This window comes from Monodelphis domestica, chromosome 2, assembly GCF_027887165.1.
Source record: "Monodelphis domestica isolate mMonDom1 chromosome 2, mMonDom1.pri, whole genome shotgun sequence".
NCBI classification, from domain to species: Eukaryota; Metazoa; Chordata; class Mammalia; order Didelphimorphia; family Didelphidae; genus Monodelphis; species Monodelphis domestica.
The window spans coordinates 475943232-475959529 of record NC_077228.1 but is presented as its reverse complement, the minus strand read 5'-3'; the positions used below and the strand labels follow the sequence as shown (position 1 = coordinate 475959529).

General features: G+C 40.0%; 1 protein-coding gene across 8 annotated transcripts in view; it reads right to left on the bottom strand.

The window, feature by feature from the left end:
* Window positions 1-14373, bottom strand: part of NTNG1 (netrin G1) — a 473391-nt gene extending 459018 nt beyond the window's left edge. For 2 of the 8 annotated variants that reach the window (XM_056819152.1, XM_056819154.1), the window contains exons 1-2: window positions 12815-14328; window positions 4768-5540 (exon numbers count right to left, since the gene is read on the bottom strand). In XM_056819152.1, the coding sequence (XP_056675130.1) occupies window positions 4768-5013 (246 nt within the window). In that variant the 5' untranslated portion in view covers window positions 5014-5540; window positions 12815-14328. Of the gene's footprint in view, window positions 1-4767; window positions 5541-12814 lie in introns of all 8 variants that reach the window. The other 6 variants (XM_003340407.4, XM_007485050.3, XM_003340406.4 and 3 more) reach the window with 5 other exon arrangements.
* Between the last annotated feature and the right edge of the window lie 1925 nt (window positions 14374-16298).

Genomic DNA, 16298 nt, shown 5'->3' with positions numbered 1-16298 from the left:
TCACTTTTAAAATAAATGCAGTTCTCATTCAAAGTGACTAAAACCACTGGGCACTTGAATATCCATAGGAAGACAAGAAACACAGGCAGCAGATAATAGAGACAAGTCTTATTTTCCTGTCATTCCTTAGACTCAAAAGCAAAATGATGTGCTAGTATTTCCCAAATCTAGTTTTTAGTTTATAACATTGAACCTTCAATGTATGGGTTCAATATGTGGATAGTCTAGAATTTGCTATTTATGTGTCTCCCCCCTGAGCTCAAATAAACCTGAGTTGGTTTATTTGTTCTGTTTGGTTTTTTGATTCTCTCTTTCCCCAATGTTCCCTTCTTCCCACCCCCCCTTCCCCTATCTAGCTAGTCCAGGATTTGCTATTTATGTGTCTCCCCCCTGAACTCAAATAAACCTGAGTTGGTTTATTTTTTCTGTTTGGTTTTTTGGTTCTCTCTTCCCCCAATGTTCCCTTCTTCCCCCTTCCCCAATCTAGCTAGTCCAGGATTTGCTGTTGATGTGTCTCCCCCCTGAGCTCAAATAAACCTGAGTTGGTTTATTTGTTCTGTTTGGTTTTTTGGTTCTCTCTTCCCCCAATGTTCCCTTCTTCCCACCCCCCCTTCCCCTATCTAGCTAGTCCAGGATTTGCTATTTATGTGTCTCCCCCCTGAACTCAAATAAACCTGAGTTGGTTTATTTTTTCTGTTTGGTTTTTTGGTTCTCTCTTCCCCCAATGTTCCCTTCTTCCCCCTTCCCCAATCTAGCTAGTCCAGGATTTGCTGTTGATGTGTCTCCCCCCTGAGCTCAAATAAACCTGAGTTGGTTTATTTGTTCTGTTTGGTTTTTTGGTTCTCTCTTCCCCCAATGTTCCCTTCTTCCCCCTTCCCCAATCTAGCTAGTCCAGGATTTGCTGTTGATGTGTCTCCCCCCTGAGCTCAAATAAACCTGAGTTGGTTTATTTGTTCTGTTTGGTTTTTTGGTTCTCTCTTCCCCCAATGTTCCCTTCTTCCCCCTTCCCCAATCTAGTTAGTCCAGGATTTGCTGTTGATGTGTCTCCACCCTGAGCTCAACACACCAGTTCCCATTCATCCCTGGTCTCCCTCTCTCAGCATGCCTCCTCCGTCCTTGGGCTCCCTATTGTTGCTGCTAACAAGGGTGTTACCAATTGGATAAGTGGTTTCAGAAACTACTTTGCAGCAAAAAATTTACATAGAGGGGCTAAATGCACAATTGTGTATATGGCAGCTACATTGATATAATGGGCCATAATGACTCTGAGGGAACAGTTATGGATGAGCGTGTCAGAGAGGAGAGAAGTCAGGAGCCTGAGTAAGTCATAACACAAATGACTTTACTGACTTCCATAAATCCCGGGGCTAAGGAGCACCTAAGCAGGCCTGAGCCGGCAGAGTCCTGAGACAGCTTTACGGTCTGGTGTCAGGAATCCTTATGCTGGAGAGTTTTATGGAAAAGCCAAAATTGCAGAGGAGCAATTGTGTGCCTATATTTAGGCCATTATCATTGACTGGGTCTGTAACGTGCATACAAATAGTCCCAAAGTATTCATTTAGATGATAGATTATTAAATCCATTATGCCAATAATATGCATATTAAAGAGTCCAAATTAAGCATTGACAGGTAATGCCTCATAAACCCTGTTCTCCCCTGAAAAACTGTCATGTGCAGTGACTGACTCCCATTCACAGAAGACTCAGGCACTTGAGTGATGGCCCTATTCTGATGGTTATAAAGCTCTCCCTGTGGTTGGGTTTCTAAACAGCGAGCCCGTGCGGTACTTAGAACTTAAGGATTTGGAAGTCTGATATTCAGCTTGATTTGATTTGATTATTTTTTGATCAGGACCTGTGGACGACTGGGAATGAATCCAATGAATGCCAGGGTTGGAAAACTGGGTCAAAAAAGAAAAAGGAATAATTTCTATCCAAGGGGAAAATGGATCCTTCTCAAGTCCATGGGTAAACTCCTTCAACCCAGTAGGACTGTAGATCTAAGAGTTTTTGCAAAGAGATTCCCCCAGAATCCAAATTCAGTGCTCCAACCCTGACCTCATGCTGCCTCCCTCAGAGGAGCTCTGCTGAGGAAGGAACTAAAGATGGCAGATGTACACAGGTAAACCACCCACTGAACAGATTCTTCTAAGTTCGTGCTGTTGAGAATTCAAAGGGGAGAAAGTCTCCATTGCTATATACATTCATAAACAGTTTATCCAAAGTCATGTTATTAAAAGTGCCATAAAGAACTATGTAAAAAAAGACTATTCCAATCCCAGAAAGCCTTCGTGAGCCCACTTCTTCCCCCTTCAGGAGTTGCATGTTATAGCATACATTTTCTGAAAAGCAATTTTCCCTAGATTTACAATCATGCCTCCAGCTTGTCCTCTGGCCTTTTGTCAGAAACAATTAAATATATTTTATAAAGATAACCAACGCCTTGCTTTTCCTTTACAGACTTTATTAAAATTATTTTTAATTCTGTACAAATAAGCACCTTCTGTAGCAATCTCTAGATCCTCCATTTTCAAGTTATTTGCTCAGCACATACCCGTTTCCCAAAGAGACAAGTCTTCTTTTTGAAATATTTGGACTTTCGAAGCACTTTAGTCACCGTGACACCTAATAGCCAACCTTTTTTTCTCGATCTCCACAAAATCAGGTCCGGCTTATAATTCAAACCAGTCCCCAAAGGCACTTCTGAAAAATGGCAAGCCCTTAGTGTTCAGGTGAAAATGCTCTTTATTGCTCAAAATTGTTTCCTGTTAAAAAGCCTTTTCTGAAATGCTAGGTCTAAGATGATCTTATGCTAATTTAACTCACTGGGGATGGTGAACAGATGTTACTTTGATTAATAGTTTCAGTATCCTGAAAATGCCAGGCCGGGTTCAAGACAATAAAGTCAGGTAAGAAATGTATTAAAAAGCATCATCCTCATATTCGTTATGTTAGAGGAAAATGGGATCACAGTTCTTGTACCAAAAAAAAGGCTAGCTGTAAATCAAAGCAATAATGTTGAAAAAACTTCAATGTTACCTAGACTCTTTAGTTTCCATCACAATACCATGTATTATTACTTTCTAGATATATTTGCATATTCTGGTCCTTTGATGGAAAAATTCCAAAATAGTTGCTCCAATGTTTCATTTTTCATTGGGATTTTACCCACAAAATCATAAAATGTCAAACTGCCTGGACCAAAAACCATCTAGTTAAACTGATTTAAGAAGACCACTGACAAGTGGGAGAATATTTAGAAGGAAGGCTACCAAGCCATTTTTTATAATGATCAGTTGAAAGAATTAAATATATTTAACCTGCAGAAGAGAAGTCAGTAAGGAATGGGACATCTATAGTCAAGCACTTATAAAGCTATCATATGGAAACAGGTTTCTATTTTTTCTCCTTGGACCCAGTGAGCAGAACCAAGATCAATAAGTAGAAGCTGAAAAGAGGCAAATTTCTTGATGTGTCTTCTTGGATAGAATATAAGCTTCTTGAGGGCAAGAACTATTTCATTTTTAGCTTTTGTATTCCTAGAACAGTGCCTAGTCTATAAAAGGGGTTTAATGAATGCTTATTAGTTGATTGATTAGTAATTAGAGCTACCTAAAAGTGAAATGGGCTGCCTTAGGAGTTTGTAAGTTTAAGATTTATCAGAGGTCTTTGTTTATCAATGATTGGGTAAATAGACTTTACAGGTATAAATATAGGTTGGAATTTACAGTTATCAGTATTCCCCTTCCCCACAACTCTAAAATTCTATGAACGCCCTTTTTTGCCAAGAAAGAAATAAAAATCTAGAAAAATTAAATTATTTATCCACCATCACCTCACTATTCAATGCTAGGACCAGGACTAGAATTCAGATCTCTTGATTTCCCAATCTACTAAGACACACTGCCTCCCCACCCCCCAAAAATAGAATTAGAAGCACCAAGGGAACATATTTGGTTATTTTGTTTGCTAAATCCAGACTCCTAACTATATTTTTGTGCCCTGGGGTTGCTGACTTTCAGAAATTAACTGTATGTTCAATCAGAATATCCTTTCTGAAGAAGCATTTTCACTTTCCTGACATGCCAGTTCTATTATTCTGATATCCTTCTGTTCTATAGCTTTTGGGGAGTGGAGGGAGTGGAGAGAAAGGGATCACTTAACCATCTGCACCAAACCATTGCTGTTTACTGATTCAGACACTCAGGGATACAGTTTGGGGGTGTAGGGAAGGGTACCTCACCTATTTTAGGGTCTAATCCAAGACTCAGTCATTCATCTGTGCCTTACTAATACTAATAAATGAATTTATAATGAACAACTATAATAGGACCATATTATTATTGTTGTGGTTATCATAATATAACAACCCCAGACTTTTTTCATTTAACCCACCAGATGACATCAAGTTCCATTCAGAGCATCCAGATCTGAAACTGGGCATTCCATTAGGATTTCTTATAGTATACTTCCTATTGCAAAAACCTCTTTTTCAGGAAAGCCAACTCTAAGTCCCAGGGCATCCAATATACTATACAAATAATCATTCAAGATATAGTAAGTCTCCTCATTGAATGAAGCAATCTTGTAAAAACAAATCTGTTAACTGAGGATTCCATTCATTTTATGCCTTCACAGTCATATAAATATATATACATATATATATATATATATAAACATATATATGGGGGTACATATATGTATATATATTTATATATAGGTCATGCTCCCACTTAACTTGAAAATATTTTTTAAAGTTTATCTCACCATTGCACAGAATGTCTCAGGTGGGTCTCCACAGGTAATATCAGGGGGATCCAATTTCACTTTCAGATATTTTGTCATGTCAGTAGCTTCTGGCTGGCAAGCCATGTAATCCCAAATTTTCCCTTCTTCCGTGTAAATCTGAGTCTTACACACATCATAGTGTCCCCACACTGATGGGTAATGCTGCATCACTGAGGACACAGTAACCCAAAGGGCATGGATAGATAAGAATCTTGACAAATACATCTCTAACTCCTTGGAAAACTTCACCAGAACTGAAACAAAGTTGGTAGACTGTGACTTTGCTTTCTTTTTATAGGTTGGTCTGTATATTTTTAAAACTTCATGCACCCAAAGAGGCCCCAAAGTAGGTTCCAAAACCAAGAGTGGTGACGTCTTAGAATATAGTGCTTTTTTGTGTAAGTTGAGGACTTTGGTGCAAGCCTATGATTCTCATCTGACAGCCTTTAAAACAACCCTAAGGTTTTTTTTCTTTGTCCTAGAACATATCTCTAGGACTGTTGGGTCTTGTTTTGTTTTATTTTATTTTTTCTTGTTGTTGTTGTAACAGATGTCCAAGAAGGGATAATAATTTAGCAAAGTGGTAGGTCTTCAGTTGTACTGCCGATAACCCTGAGTGATCCTTCTCGGTGTTCACGGCTCACAAGGGATGCCCAGAGTCGCTGATAAATCAGTATCTGAAGCAAAAGGATGAGTGTCTACAGCCCGTGTCTGTTTCCCATCAATCATTCTTTTCTTCTGGCACCAACACCCTTTTAGAAACAATAAGAGTAAGAGTTATTGTCCCAGAATCAATGCATTACCAAATGTCTGATATGTTGACATTTGGGAGGTTTGATGCAATATAAAGCAAATTGGTGTAATATGGATAACCTTTACTGTGGCTGCTTTGCTAGAATGAACAAACCACAGAAATCATTCACATTGGGAAGCAGTCTGATATGAAGCATTTAACTCTTCCATAACAAAGGCAGATGTGTGCTGCTGCAGGTGAGTTACAGGTTTTTTGCTTCAAAAATTATATTTCTATCTAGGCTAAATGGAGAGCAAACAGGCAGATTTAAACATTTTTCATATAGCTGGCAGGGCTGGAAAATCCTGAAAGAGAACAATGGGGGGAAATGAGCTCTTTTATTTCAATGACAAAGAAATGACAACTCCGTGTATGCCTTTTGTCTCTTGGCAGAGGGACCCTAAAGATATCCAAATTCCTTGTACATTTCTCAGCTTTTGTTAGCCTGAATGAAAAACAGTATTGTTGGCACTAGACTGTCCCTTTGGAATTGCTCATTAGTATCGGAAGAACTTAGAAGCTTTTGTTTAGCTGTATTTAGTGATAGAGATGAAACTTGGTTCACTAGAAATTATTTAAAAATAAATCTAGGAGAGCACATTTTCCCTTTTTGGATTTTCTCTTCTGCTGGCTCTTTTTTTACATGCCATCTCTCTCTTTTCTGTTAACAGAAGTGGAGAATTTCTCCCAAAGGCCAACATTATGCCCTGTATTAAAACTTTCATCTCTGTGGTAAAATACCTAATTTAAGGCATACATATAAAATAGAAGAGGGTAAGTTAACAGGCCATGAAGCAGAATGATATGACATTTATTCTAAAATAAAATAAAACTCGCCCATTTCAAGGTAAGTTTAATTAATGGCTGTTACTGACAATTCACTTTTGGACACAAAGGTGTCCCTGAATCCAATTTATAACTTTTCTCTTTTGAGCCAACTAATTGTCAAAACTAAACAAATATTTACATTCTAAATTCAGGAACAATCAGCAAGCAGTAATAAAGTAGGAAAGATAATCAGCTGACTCATCATCTCCTTGTAATTTTACACCCAGGAAAATGATTTTGTTTTCTCCACAATCCAAAAAATGACAAAAACACAGTTTTCGGGAACTTCATCATAGATCACCAAATCCATACAACACAATTTAAACATTCAGGTTAGCTGTCTTCAAAACAATCCTATAAGAAGACTTACCGTATTTAAATAATTCATCTTAAAAAACGAACTAAGCTACAGACACTATGAAATGCCAACAGATGGTTGAATTGTGTTTCCATAGCAAAGTAATTTATAATAATTGCTTTATGGATGCAAGTGCAATTTTCATTATATTCCATTCATAAAATGTTATCATACAGCTGCAATTTGCAATACTTTCTATTAGAAAGTGTGTTGAATATTTGAATTTCCATGAAGAAATAATTAGTAGTTTGCCAAACACGTATAAACTACAGATCCAAATTTGCCACTTTTTTATAAAGTAAAACTTGTATTGTGTAGAAAACCTTTTAAAAGTCTTAAGCTAAAAAAGAAATTGTCGTATAGACCCATATATTATGGCTATTTGAGCATTCTTTCTGTTTTTTTTCCCTCCATTTCTAAACCGCATCCTCAAGGTTAGTATTTTTAGAAACATGCATTTGTTGAACCATTTAATGATTTTTGAAAGTGTTAAAAGTAATATAAAGTGACATTGTCTGGATATGTGCATTGAGCATGTTTGCTTATGCAAATATATTTACTAGCAAATATTTTAAAGGGAGGAAAAGAAGCACTCCTACACAAATGATAAATCTCCTAGACCTGAAACTATTAACCTCCATTCTTAAATTTAACCATATAACTACTTCTGTATCAAGAACAATTTGTTTGGTGGAAATTACAGATTCTATCTTGAAGAAAGTGGAATGAGCTACTTTGGATTTTCATTCTGCTAGCATCATAGTGGTTTTATTTGTTGTTTGTTTTATGAGCCCCAAACTTGAGCTTTTAAGCATAAATTTGAATTCTTTTTATTAGTTTTCAAAAAGAATCCATACAACTATCCCCTTTTATTAATGATGATTCTATCTTTTCTCCACTTTTCCATACAACTTACTATAACTTCTATGCTTATTTCAGGCAAAGCAAACAGTGCTCCCAATATCTAACTTACTGAAATAAGAAGTAATTGTACATATTTATATGTACAGTATGAGCAGGGAGGGAGGACAAGGGTTTGCACCTGTTAATGTCTCATGACACAACAACCCTGCCAGTATATCAGTAAAGGGACTCCCAGTTATAATGATGGCCATTACGTGGAATTATATACTATCACATTGATCTACCCTAGTGCCCTGACAAGGGGAAAAATGCAGAGGAGTGCAAGATATTTGAATATTAGGCAAATGTAGGGCTGTGCAACAGACATCTCTGACAAGAAGCAGCCAATTATAGCTTAAATTTCTGGCACATAACCAGTTGTGATTAATAGTTTTCCATTACATTACAGACGTATTATTAATGTATTAAAAATGTCAGGCTTTGGCAAGAACTAATACAGCATAGATAAGTTAGTCTGCAGAATCGCCATTTAATGAGCTCCTGTTGACACAGAGAAAGACATTGACCAAAGTGTACTAAAGAGCACATAGAGGGGGTCATCAAGGCTCTTATAACCCAATTATGCCATTTGTCTTTATTATTCTTAATCTTTGTGGTGTCACTCATTATGTGCTCTAGACTTGGGAAATATCCTGTTTCTCAAGATTCCATAGACTTTTTTTAAACCATCTTAAATGAAAATTAAAAAGCAATTAAATCTACAAATTAAAAAAAAAACATTTAGATGTAAGCTGTGGGGATGAAAAGACTTTTATGAAATTTAGGCATTTACTATTAAGGTATAGATTAGCAGAAGGAAAAAAATGTTCCATAAATAATATAACTAGATCACTCCGTATATCCAAATCTTGATTCTTCTACAGCCTTGGACTGGTCATTTGTTTGGGGCCATAAATTCAACTGGATTAAATTCAAATTATAGATGGGCTCTAAAAGACTAAGTCATAGTCACAAAGGGCTAGGCAGCCTGATTATGCAAGGAGGGGTATTCAATGACATATTTTGGCATTTAGCACACTGGGGCTATCCCTTCTGGGCTGTAGCTGAATTAATTACAAACTAATTCAGGCTTTGAATTTTCTCACATGCCAAATCCTTTCTCTGTATGCAACAACAGAAGAGCTCCCTGACAGGGTCACATCTCGTGATGTCCATCTCTTTACTCAGCAAACCTTAAAAACTCAAAGTAATTAAGTAAAGTCTTTGGGTCTGTCAGAAAACCCAAACACTGAAGAATTGTTTAGGACAGAAAGTCCTGCTACCAAGCTATAAATGCTTGGTGATACACTGATCATTGTCTGAGTATGTGGACGAAATGCACCAAAATACATATTTTTATGCATCTCCACCTGACATATTATTGATCAGGGATGGGATGTACTATATAAAATGGCATGCATAGAGTACATCTTTTTTTTCTTTCAGTTTCCTGTAGCTGACTCACTTCCACCTCAGAATGGCTTTCCACAGGGTTCCAAAGGCCCTCTCTTCTGAGCCAAATAGAAGCCCCAAACGTATAGCTGGAAACAGTCATAATTAAAATGATTGATAGACAACTCTACCAAAATAAACTGCCATTTTTTCTATGTCTTGTGGCCAATCATCATGGTCTAGCTATTTTAGAATGGCTCCCAGCATTCCATTTTGGATAGAATCACACACTTGGTGGTGGTGTTGGGTTGATATTTGTTCTTTTGACCTTAGGTTTTGGATTCTGGGTACCTCTGGATTTGGCAATTGCAAATCCATTCCCCATTAACATTAATTTAATAAATGTACATATGCTGAAGTGATAAGAAATAGAATAATGTGCTTTGCAAACATGTTCCATTACAGATGTTTTGATTGAAGGCACACAGACAGTGTCAACTAGCTATAAACTGACAACTACCCAAAGAGGACCAATGCTATTCACTGCCATTGATTTATTTTTAGAAAGACAACTCAAATCATAATTTGCATTTAGGCATCTTTTTGTAGCAAAGTGAACATTTCTAAATAGTTTCACTGAATTTTTTAGCATTAGTAATTTTTTTTAATTCTTCTGGTTAAAATATGAAGAATTAAGAGTGCTCTGTGGTATCACTAGTATACAATATTTACGTGATAAGATATTATAATAATTCACTTAGCTTTTGAGATCCTAAGCACAACCAAAGCTTTTAAATAGTCTCCATTTTCTCAGGAGAAAATCTTCCACTGAAACCAGATAGTGTATACTTTGTGAGATACATATTTAAGGCTTGGGGTTAGGCAATCTGCTTGATTATTAAAATTCCTAATGCCATTTCAGAACCAAAGAAACCAGTAGAAAACCTAGTTTTCATTCCCAACTAACTCCTCTGTTCAGCCAAACACTAAATTCTTTTCTCTAAAAACCAGGCAAACCAGGAAGATCCACATACTCCAAAAATGGAAGGTTGTAGAAATAAGCACCTGAAGTTTGAACCCAGACCTACAGAAGCTGATAGAGCACATCATTTAAAAACTTTACTAGATTTTCACATATCCTGTGAGATAATACTTATCATATATACATATATTTATATATATTCATATATGATCACTTCAGTTTTACCATATGAGTGATCTAAAAGATTATTTTCCTTCCATTCATATTTTTGTAACTTTTAATACCTTTTCCAAACTCTTCCTGGCACATAAAATCTTAGGTTATATAAATATGAATGATGTCCCCAGTATGAGACAATGTAAAAAAGTTATCCAACATAAATATTTGCATAAATTTTACACATCTGAAAGTAACAATACCCCATATTATCCTCCTACCCCCAGAATATAAGGATAACCACTCTTCATAAAAGTTGCCTAAACTTAATAAAGTGTTGGATTTAAACAAGTGAAATTTTGTTATTATTATCAAACTCTCCAGATAAATATGTCACCAAATTTCAGAAGGAGAAAGATCAGTGGACTATTAACCAAGGTATGGAATTCATGGCATTGTAATATTTCCATTCAGTGGTGGAAAATATCATGCTCTATGGCATCTGGAAAAATAATGCCAGATAGCCTCTCTACATCAACAGAGGGAAACATATTGGGAAAGGATTCAAATGTGAAAGTCTCTGTGTTTTCTCTTTTCTTTTGATACTGATTAAAAAAAGAAAAGAAAAAGAATGAGGTTAAAGCCTCAAGGCTCCCTCCTTAAAGCAAAGTTTAAAAAAAATACCAACAGAACAAAACAATCTGCAACATGTTTTTAGAGGTAGTCTTTTTCTTTTGCCATAGTGGAATGGGCCAAGCCAAATGACTGAGACCAAAATTGATATAGGTTAGCTAACACAACCAAGAGTAAAGATGCTCAGTAAAGGCCACCTAATTCCAATAAACTTTGGTGCTTGGGTTATTAATCCTTTCTTAAGTTTAACCAGTAAATATTCTTGAAGAAAAATTTGGCCTTTATTCATTTTCCCAGGATAAAGTTTGAATTCTTAACTGCATAGAAGGGGAGGGAACTTTTAGTAATTTCCATCCTAAAACTGGGCTTTATTTCTAGAACAAGTGATGTGCCAACTTTGCCATATGCTTATTGGAATTCTCAGTCTTTTCTATTCCAAAGACTGACACACTGTTATGATACAGGACGGCTCCTTTATTTGGTAAGGGGACTCTGTTCTCTTTTTCTGGCAGATTTTGTGCTAGTTGTTCTGTTTGTCCGAATCACTTCTATTCTTCTTTCCATTTAAAGTTATACTGTGCCCTAGCATCCTTGTGCTAGAAGATGTGGTCCTTCACTAATCCTGATGGGTTTGATGTCCTTGGCTGGGGAGGGGGGGAGTTGGAGGGGGCGAGCCAGGTTGCTAATGTTCATTCCAAGAAGTTGATGAGGATGGCTTGAGGTTTTATTTATGAGCTTGAATTTAATTAGATGGCAGTGGGGGAAGGGGAGGATGTAGAATCACATTGAATGCACTGAGAGGAGTTTCAATGACATGCCAATATATGAGATCCTAGATTAATTAGTCACCAGAGGAGGAAAAACACTAAAAAGGCAACCGGGGAAAAATAATACTTGTCCCCACCCCCACCCCTAAGTCCCGGCCCATACTTGATGTATTGATAGGGAAGCCAACTCCAGCTTTTGCACACAAAAGGTGCTTTAGAATACCAGCTAGTCATCTTCCCCAGTGCAAGGACAAGGTACTCTTAAGTGGATCCTGAAAAATTGGTCCCCGATTGTGGTGCCTAAAGAGACAGCAGAGGGCGCAGTTTCTTTTTGTATCCAACTTTTCTCTGTATGAATCACTTAATTGGTTATTTTGAGCCCAATAATATTCGGTATTATTTGTATTATATATAGATATCCACAGATCCATACAGGAGAGAAGAGCATTGTGAGCAATTCAATTTCCCCTGCCGAATCCATCGACTGATTCATTTAATGGTAGTAAATAATCTGAGAAAATATTTCAGCAAGCATTCCGAAGTCTATTCCTCTTTCAATCCCTTCTTTCTCCTCCAGCTGCAGGGCATGGGATAGTAAAGCTTTAATCTTGCACCAATAAAAGGGATTAAAAGAAAGAGACTTCAAAAGCCTCTCAGTTTAGTCCCCAAGCATCACCGGGGCCGCAAGAGGTCGAGGTTTGGGGGTGTTGTTTTATTGGGGGGCGGGATGGAGGGGAGACCAGAATTTTGGGTCCCACCACCACTGCCACCTCCACCAAGGCGAAGCCAATTGTCCAAATAAACCTGCCAGATCCCCTGGTGGGTGGTCAGGTATGTTCCGGAGTGCTACGTTAATATCGGTCCGGTTCTTGAGGTAGAAGGCACAGTCTCTGATCCAGAGGTGGGAGAGACAAGTGCTTTACATGCTACCTGATGGGCGCACCTAGACATATGCACATACGTGGTGTGTGCTTGTATTAGTGCACACATGCATACCACACCAGCTATCTTCTAAAGGTGCTTTACAAAGTTCCTCTCCCATTCTCCGGAGGCTTCCCTTTTGCCTGTGGATTGCATTACAGTTCTGGTCTGGGGGGCATGGACTGTGGAGAGCGGGGTTAAGGGAGGGTTAAAAAGAATAAGAAGAAAAAGAAGAAAACGGGCGGGTCGCTGAAGGAGGGTGGGAGGGAGGGAAAGAGGGAGGCTGCACTTACCGTGTGGACCATTTGCCCTTGTTACAGTAGGCGGGAGGCGAGCAGACGGCTCCTTGCCGCGGACCTTCCCAGCCTCGTCCGCGTCCAGTGGCGGCAACGGCAGCATCGGAGCCCGCGGCTGCCGGGCGGAGGCTGCTCTCCCCCGCCGTGCCTCCTCCGGCGAGCGCGGGGACCCGGCACAGGGGCGGACAGAGTAGGAGGGGTTCTGGGGGTCCAGTAGGAGCCGCCGAGCTCGCCCCCACCGCCGCAGGGTTGCTCCACTTGCCTCCAGAAGTCCAGAGGAGAGGGCGTGGGGCTGGGGGCTAGGAAGAGGGTGGTGGAAAGGGAGCCCCCACAACAGCAATCGACGCCCCGCTGCTTAATTACCTTCGCCCGGTGCCGAAGGGAAAGAACTGGCTCCCGGGAGGAGTTGGCCCTTTCAAAGCTGAGACCCCAGAGAGGGAATTCCTCCTCGGTGTCCTCCTCTTCCGAAATGCAAAAAGATCAGTGACTTTGACAGGTAGATAGGGGGAGTGGAGAAGGGGGGAAAGGGGTGGGAGGAGAGGTAGAGAGAGAGAGAGAGAGAGAAGGAAAGGTGCCTCTCCCTCCAAAAATGTGATGATGATAATAAGAATAAAATTGCAGTCCACCTCAGTCTCCCCAGTTGCTCACTCTCCTTTGCGACTTCCTGGGCCACCTCTCCCACTTTTCGCCTTAAACTTTTACTGAGGCTTTCCTGGTGGCCGTAGTATTTTCTTTATTTCCACCCCCTCCTTTCTTTCTTTCGTTCCCTTTTTGTGTTTGCTCGCTTGTTTGGTCTGAAGAGCTGCAGGACTCCTGGATGCCCGGACTCCCCGCGATCAGATGCAGCACTCAGGCGGCTCTGCCCCGCTTGGCACCGCTCTCATTTTATCTCCGATGAAGACGTTGAGCGCACTCAGAAGGGACATAAATCAGGACAATTAGCACTGGCGCCAAGGAGATCCTCTAGTACCAATTTCGCCAGGGCTCCCTTCACGCATTCCTCTACTCAAGTCAGAAATGTCACCGCACATAGCGTTGATGGCTGGCAGACGAGACACTTGGAAAGTCCATTTGATGAAATATACATGGCCCGAGATCCTTCTGGATTGCAATTCCCCCAGCGCAGCCTCCCCCGCCCCCGGCGCCTTGCCCGGACGGACCCTGCCTCAGTGTGGTCAGGGAGCTCTCTCACAAACTTAGGGGCGCACACAAATTAAAGGGAGAGTGAGACAAGAAAACAGGAGGAGGGAAAGAGGTGGAGGAAAGGGGAGGGGGGGAAGCAAGCTCAGAGAAGCAGCAGCCCACGGATGGGTGGCATGTACGTTTCACTTAAAAGCAAAATCTTCAGCAACTGGCAGTAAGTAGGATTGCAAACCGTATACTACCTCGAGACCTGGACTCTCCGAGCGGTCCTAACTCCGTCGGGCTCTCTGTTGCTGTTGCTGCGCCCCCACTACTGTGCTTGAAGTGGCTTCTAGACCCCTTTCTTCTAGCTCTCGCCGGCTGGCTGTCTTCTCTAGCAAGCACTAGTAACCTCCCACCTCAACCCACGCCCCATGTCCCACCCCACCCTCCCTCCCTTCGCTGTCCCCAATCACGCCCTTCGGCTTGCCCCAGAAGTAGTCTTTCGGATCCTGGTTTTCGATCACAGTTCCAGTTACAGATTTCACCACTTGCCACTTTAGCGCCGGTAACAGTGTCTTCCTCATTCAGAAACGAAGCCTAACGGCGTGGTAGAGTGCGAAAGTGGGGCGTGCTTTGCAGGAGCCTTCCCCCGTTCCCAACGTAGAGATGAAGTCCCCAATCTCTGGAAACCCCGTATCACCACATCTCCAGGGGTCTCTGGATTCCCTCCCCCTCTGGGAACTGGCAAGCAGGGCACATAGAGAAGGATATACATTACATCACCCACTTTGAAAGTGAAGGACTATCACTTAACAGTTAGAAGGGTTGAGCACTGTGATGGGAATGGCGGGAAGAGATGGACAGACAGATCTTTAAACCCTGACCCTACCAAGCAAGTGTATCGCCTGCTCGTGAAGGGGTGTGGCACTCCATTCTCCTCCCTCCTTTTCTTCCCCACCCCTAAGTCTGCCACCCAAGTATGCTTCCCTCCAGTGCATCTCACTTTCTTAAACCACAGTACCAGGAAAATGATTTGTTTCTCTCCTCTCCACTTTGTCTCCCCTCTCTCATCACTAGTTGCCAACCTGGGTAAGATATAAGTGGGGGAAAAAATGAAACAAGATCATGGGTGCTTTCTCCCCACCTATTACATACATCATGAGACTTTTACATAGTGTTCACAGGGGGGTACTTTTTTGATTTAGCATCTCTGCACCTTCTTTCTTTTTAATGGTTATAGAAGGAAAGGGGGTGTGATGAATAGATTATTGGGCTTGGAAATAATACCTGTAGTAATCATAACAAATAATTCAAATCTTGATTCTGCTGTTTACTGACAATATAACCCAGAGCAAGTCACTTAACCTTTATGAACCTCAGTTTTCTGCTCTATAAAATGATAGGTTCAGACTAAGTGACCTCTAAGATCCCTTCAAGCTCTAGACTTTATGAGCCTAGGACTTTCATCCGACAAGTTCCTAAAATGTATCTACTAAGTTATAGAGAGGTGATTTGCATTGGTCCAGGAAGATCCCACCTTGAGAAAAAATCAGTCTTAGAATTTGTCTTACAAGTGGATAGTCTGTTTCTAACATTATAATTTCTACTTCCTTTTCTGAATGTCTCCTCCTTTGACTCCTCTTTCTCTTCCCCTTCTCCTTCTCCTCTTCTTCCTTTTCCTTCTCTTCTTCCTTCTCCTCTTCCCCACCCCTCTTTTTGGATGCCCCAGAGCTCAGTCCTTTCTGGCTGGACCCAACTTCAAATTAAAGTACAATTTGTAAAGCAAATACCCACCCTTTTCTGAGTTTTATGTGAGTTCCTTAGTCATATAATTTAGGCAATAAGCCACTTCTTCATAAAAGACTTGAAAGGACTCCTTACTAATTTATGACATATCTTCCTTCTGGCCATTTGAAGTTGTAAAGAAGGAATGGAAAAACTACAGATTATGAAATTCTGGGGCTTTCTGATTTATTCCAGATTTTGAAAACCACCCTGGTTTCCAGGATAACAAAAACAAAAACAACAACAACAAAAAGAAATTGCTTTACCTTTTCTCTTTGCCAAAGTTCATTTGATAATACTGATGAACTCTAAACTTCTCTGTCTTAGGAAAATCACAAATTTGAAGCTGAAAATGAATCCAAGGGTCATTTAGTCTAACTCACTAATTTCATAGCTAAGTAACTGAGCCCAGATAGGTAAATAACTTGCCAGAGATGAAAGTGACAAAGGTGTGAGATTCAAACTCCAGGCCTTGGACTACAAATCCAGAACTCTGAAAGTTAAAATAAGTTTGCCAGCGAATCAGTTCTCTGTATTAATCTTTATACAGGTTCAATCACCATTCAGGTAT